At 43.8% G+C, this 5,961-nt stretch overlaps 1 protein-coding gene across 1 annotated transcript; it reads right to left on the bottom strand.

Annotated features, from left to right (window-relative positions):
- Positions 1–2,475: 2,475 nt before the first annotated feature.
- On the bottom strand, positions 2,476–4,354 carry LOC149493277 (uncharacterized). The gene is made up of 2 exons (XM_089715456.1): positions 2,884–4,354; positions 2,476–2,762 (listed from the first exon to the last, which is right to left on the bottom strand). The coding sequence occupies exons 1-2, from the start codon at positions 4,352–4,354 to the stop codon at positions 2,476–2,478; spliced, it is 1,758 nt and encodes a 585-aa protein (XP_089571582.1).
- Positions 4,355–5,961: the final 1,607 nt, after the last annotated feature.

Here is a 5,961-nt window from a genome sequence, read left to right as displayed (position 1 = left end):
TATACCTCAGAATATCCGTAAACCAGGGTTCTTCCTCCGACTCCACCTGATTCACAAAATGTTCTTCATAGCACGGGATATTAGCTGCAGTAATGATAAATGGATTCTTCAGGGCTTTACTCAAATCCTGTCAAGCTGACGCTAAGTTTGCCAAGGCATCCGGAATTCTGTTATAGGTTCTTCCTATGTGAGTGAAGGTGATCTTATCAAAGAGTGTTGCCTTCTTCAACAAGTACTCAACATAGGGCTTCAATCTCTCTTCTTCTACTTTCCATCTCTCGTTGGCGTGTTCGATTACCAATAACGAGTCTCCTATTACCTCGACTTCCTTAGCACCGAATGTAAGAAGAGCCTCCATTCCCGTGATGCAAGCTTCATACTCGGCCATATTATTAGTGACCGGAAACAACAATCTTTTGCACATGGTCGTGACCTCGCCATTAGGTGCTTCTATAACAATACTAGCTCCGGCTCCATTTCTGTTGGCTGATCCATCAAAGTACAATTTCCAAGCCCCTGCTTCAACACACAGCAAGTGTTAATCTAGAAACTCCAATTCCCATGACTCATCATCTGTAACGGGATTCTCTGCCAGGAATTCTGTCACAACCCGACCTTTGATCATTTTCTTCGTTACAAACTCTGCGTCCACACTAGACATCTGAATTAACCATTTGGACAGCCGTCCTTCAAGAGTAGGCATTCTCTGCAGATACTTCATAGGATCAATTTCGGAAACGAAGGTGACCCTGAAGGAATCAAAGTAAGGCTTCAACTTCTTTATCGACCATACTACTGCCATATACGTTTTCTCCACCAAATTGTACTTCTCCTCGATAGGCAGTAGTTTCTTGCTAATGTAGTAAATGGCCTTTCTACTCCAGCAGCGTCCGGCTGTGCCAACATAGCCCCCACTCCTACATCCTCTATAGAAAAATACAGGATCAGAGGTTCTCCTGGTCTAGGTGAACTCAGCACCGGTGGATTCATCAAATACTTTTTTATATGATCAAAGGCTTTCTGGCAGTTCTCATTCCATTTAACCGGCTGATTCTTCTTAAGTAGCTTGAAGATTGGAGCGCAAGTGATGGATAGCCTGGAAATAAACCTGCTGATGTACTAAATTTTACCCAAGAAGCTTCTCACCTGACATTCTGTTCTTGGCAGTTCCACATCCTGAATGGCTTTTATTTTGTCAGGGTCAACCTCAATCCCATTAGGTCCTACAACAAAACCTAACAACTTCCCTTTTGTTACTCCGAATACGCATTTTTTGGGATTGAGTCTTAAATTGTATTGCTTAACCCGTGCAAAGAACTTTTCTAACATCTCCGCGTGCTCTTCCTGTGTTCTTGTCATGATCACCATATCATCTACATATACTTCCAACCCTTTATGGATCATATCATGAAATAATGTTGTAGCCATTCTCTGATATGTTGCCCCGGCGTTCTTCAGTCCAAATGGCATCACTCTATAGCATAAAGTTCCAAAGTCCGTCGTGAAGGCAGTCTTGTGCTTGTCAACTAAGGCCATCAGTATTTGGTTGTATCCGGAGAATCCGTCCATGATAGAATAACATCCCATTCTGGCGGCGCTGTCAGTCAAAACATCTATGTGTGGAAGTGGAAAGTCATTCTTAGGTGAGGCTTTGTTTAGGTCCCTGTAGTCAACACAAACCCTTATCCTCCCGTCTTTCTTCAGCACAGGGATGATATTAGCCAACCATTCCGGATAGTGCACTACTTCCAAGAATCCTTCATCCAACTGCTTCTGGACCTCGGCCTTGATCTTATCCTGCCATTCTGGTCTGACCCGTCTCCTCTTCTGCTTCACTGGCTTAATACTTGGGTCAATAAGAATGAAGTGTTCTGCGATTGATCTGTCAATTCCTGGCATGTGGGCATAGCTCCAGGCAAATACCTCTGAATTTCTTTTAAGACATTCTTGAAGATCCTGTCTAAGTTCAGGTTTAAAGTCCAATCTGATTTCGATTATTTTAGGATCTTCAGTGGTGCTTAAGTTAAATGTAAAATGATGCAATGCATTTATGTCAAATATGCGCGTGGTATAATCAATGCCATGAACGTGACAATCAGGAAAACAAGAAAATAAATAGTCAAAGTTCACTTCCATTGATTGAAATAATAAAGGGAAACCATCCAAATTGTTCTCAAAACAAACATCAGAAAAACAAAAGACAGGATTAATAGCCTGCTCGATACATTTATTACAACTAGCCTTTATTGCTTAGATTACTTCATCTGAATCTCGTGTTTCCTCTCCTTTCGGGGTAGCTTTTGTTTTCTCCTCTTCAAGCTTTGCCATCTTCATCACCTTCCCCTCTGCTTCTTCGGCCTCTTCGGCTGCTAGCACTGACTGGAGGATGCTTGCCTTAGCTTTCTGTTCTTGCACCATTTTGGAAGCTTCATCCCCAATCCCCAAGAAATCTTCAAACTCAGATATCTTCTTTGACTACTCAGTGTCACTGCCCACTTGAACCACACCCACCATGAATTTTGTGCCTTCAACCAGCTGTTCGAAGGAAGGTTCAGGAGATTTGATCAACTGCTCCTCAAAGTCTGTTATGAAGATTTCGAGGCCAGGATAGGACTTTCCCCTACTCTGGAATTCTCCTGAAGCCTCTGGGACGAAGAAAATCCGATTCAGACCTGGTTCTCTAACCGGAGACTGGATCTCATATTTCTCTTTCTTTCTGCTTTCTGAATACCCCAGCCCACGCCGGTCTTGTTGTCCATGAGCTGATGAACAGAGGTTCAAATCTTCCTTGCAACTCGTGCCCTAGCCCTTTGCCATATCGCCACTGCATCTTCTTCATCATTTTTCTAAAAAAAGGGCTCATTCGATTTATTGCACTCTTACTCTCATTAGTTGGCACATCAATCACAGCCACTTGGAAACCAGACAAAGGAACAGTCAACTCAAGACCTTCCACCACTACCACATTCAAGTCCTCTTGCATATTAATGGTCACCACCTCAGTACCCCAGGGAACTTTCACTTTTCTGTGCAAGTTGGAGGCGATTGCACCTAGAGGGTGAAGCCATGGCCTTCCCAACAATAAAGCATAATTGGCCAGAATATCCATAACGACCACATCCACCCAACTCTTTATAGCCCCTGTTGAGATCTTCGCTCTGAAAGTTCCTTTTGCATTACGCATGGTATTATCATATGCTTTGACCACCATATTGGACGGTTCAAGTTCTGACTCCTCTATCTTGAACTTTGACAGCATCTTCAATGGGCATACACATAAGGCTGACCTGTTATCCACCATTACATTTCGAGTTTCATGCCCGTTGACAGCAATCTGAATGTATAGGGGCTTGAAGTGGTTTCTCCCTTCTGGAGGAAGGTCAGAATTGAAGAAGGTGATTTCACTGATCCTGCGCTGCAATACATTGATCATGTCTACACTCTGTATTCTGGCAGGTACTCTAACAAAAGTCATAGCTTCCAACAGAGACTCCCTATGCTCCTTGGAGGCTATTAATAGATCCCACAATGAAATATCAGCCTTTGTCCTTTGCAACTGACTCAACACTGAATTTGCCGTTACACCACTAGGTGTTCTGTTTTGGCTGCTCTCGCCTACTTCAACAGTTTTCTTTTGCATTTTCCCCATTTCCTCTTCCTTCTTCTTTTCTTTGGGTTGTTCTTCGCCCTTGTCTGTTGTCTTCTTCCTTGTGCCATCAGTGGCAACTTCCTTCCCTTTAAACTGAACACTACTATCAGGATTATACACTCGCCCGCTTCGAGTTAAGCTCTGGATGCCTACCTCATTCACATCCTCCTCACTGCTATAATACCACTGCTCTTCCTGATCAGCTAGACTTTTCTGGATTGCGAGCTGAATCTGCTCGTCTTCACTCTCTGGTACCTCGCCCACTTTTACAGTAATGCTCTTCTCAATCTCTATTTTCACGGGCCTTTTCTCTTCATCTTCCTCGCTGCTGCAATCATCCCATATATTCAGCATAGCACACATTCTTTCCTCCCACTCAGCTTCTGCTAATACCAGTTCCTCCGGTAGACCACTTCCGATTGCATTAACTGATCCACCCGATTGAGGCTTATGGGGCGAATAGTTGTATTGGTACTGGGGCAGTGGATTGTTCTTGGTGCTCGGCTTGTTCCTCTCCGAGGGTTTGGTTATCTTTCCACTGTCGATTAGATCTTGAATGTCGTGCCTTAACTTGAAGCAATCATTAGTTGAATGCCCCTTACACTGATGGTAATCACAGTTCCGATCCATAAACCTACCGCGCACAGGTTTATCCGGATTAACTGGCAGCTTGGAAAGCACTCCGTTCTTAATGGAGGATCTCATGACCGTACTTAAGGGTCTTCCTAGATTAGTGAATTCTCTTCTCACTCTTTCATTGACGGCCCCCACTGTGTTACTACTTCCTGACTGATTCGGGTTGCTGCTTCCAGTATTTCTATCATTGTAGGAGGTCCGATAGTTGCCAAACCCTTGACTCTTCTTCTTCTCCTCCTTATACAGCTCCTCTATGTTCAAACCAGCCCTTTGAACTAGAGCAAAATTAGTGAGAGGTTGGGTCAACATTCTCTCTTTGAAGAAGGGTAACAAGCTTCTACAGAAAATTCTAATTAATTCTTGGTCCTTCGGCCTCGTCTGGACCATGAACAATTTTGTTCTCCATCTCCGGTAATAATCTGAGAAACTTTCGTCTTTTTCTTGTCTCAAACTCTCCAAGTCTCTAAGGCCGAACTCATCGCTCTCATCTGTCTTGAAATGCTTAAGGAAAGCTGTCTGAAGTTTGACCTAGTTCCTTTGTACTTCCATCTCCAGATTGTCATACCATCTTTGGTAGCTTTTATGCAGCATTTGTGGGAATGCCCGTAAGACATCCTCCTCATTGTATCGGTTCATTTGAGAAACCCGGAGGAATTCAGACAGATGGGACCGTGGGTCATTGTCTCCCTCAAATATGGTGTGCCTGGAAGTCTTGAAGGATATAGAATTTGTGGGACTCAGAACATATTCTGTCACATGGAAATTAGTAACAGGGTCTTTCTCTTTTGCAATAACCATCTTCTCAAACTTATCTTTCAGTTCGGCCTCGAACTTATCTTTCAGTTCAGCAAATTACTTACTCAGATCGGTCTCGACTGGGACAGCATTACCAGTAGATGCTTGATGACCCGAGGTGGGTTTCAGAGACTCTCTTTCATCCACTATATGCTGATAGCTTGAAGTGGGTGGAACCTGATTCTGGGCTCTATCTTGAGCAAGGGCAGCAGCGATAATTTCAGTGATAGTTGTTATCTGGACTGGGGAAAACTCGGTCTCATTCGGAGTATTATCTACCATCTCTGCCAAATCTGAATCCGAAATTGACAAACTTGAATGAATCACAGGACTAACTGGAGTATGCTCGGGGATTGGGGACACTCTGACCAAACGTCTACCAGGGCGTCGTTGCCAAGCTCTCGAGGTGATCTCCCGGGAAGGATCAATTCTGACTGATAGATATAAACACCTGAGTTAATGAAAGAGTGAGAAGAGAATTCACTGATCTGGGAAGACCCTTGAGTATGATCATGAGATCCTGCATTAAGAACGGAGGGCTTTCCAAGCTGCAAGTTAATCCGGCTAAACCTGTGCGCAGTAGGTTTATGGATCGGAATTGTGATTACCATCAGTGTAAAGGGCATTCAACTGATGATTGCTTCAAGTTAAGGCACGACATTCAAGATCTAATCGACAGTGGAAAGATAACCAAACCCTTGGAGAGGAACAAGCCGAGCACCAAGAACAATCCACTACCCCAGTACCAGTACAACTATTCACCCCATAAGCCTCAATCGGGTGGATCAGTTAATGCAATCGGAAGTGGTCTACTGGAGGAACTGGTATTAGCAGAAGCTGAGTGGGAGGAAAGAATGTGTGCCATGCTGAATATATGGGAT

Source organism: Jatropha curcas, chromosome 10 (genome assembly GCF_041381405.1).
Source record: "Jatropha curcas cultivar XTBG-Jc1 chromosome 10, XTBG_Jcur_1.0, whole genome shotgun sequence".
In the NCBI taxonomy this organism is placed as follows: Eukaryota; Viridiplantae; Streptophyta; class Magnoliopsida; order Malpighiales; family Euphorbiaceae; genus Jatropha; species Jatropha curcas.
Note: the sequence above shows the minus strand (reverse complement) of the source record. Positions and strands in the feature narration are given on the sequence as shown.

Excerpts from the sequence above, each read along its gene's own strand:
- LOC149493277 (XM_089715456.1), bottom strand. The coding sequence starts at position 4,354 with ATGAGATCCTCCATTAAGAACGGAGTGCTTTCCAAGCTGCCAGTTAAT. Across the intron at positions 2,763-2,883 it reads TGATGTGCCAACTAATGAGA|CTCATGGACAACAAGACCGG; the intron begins GTAAGAGTGCAA and ends TCTGTTCATCAG.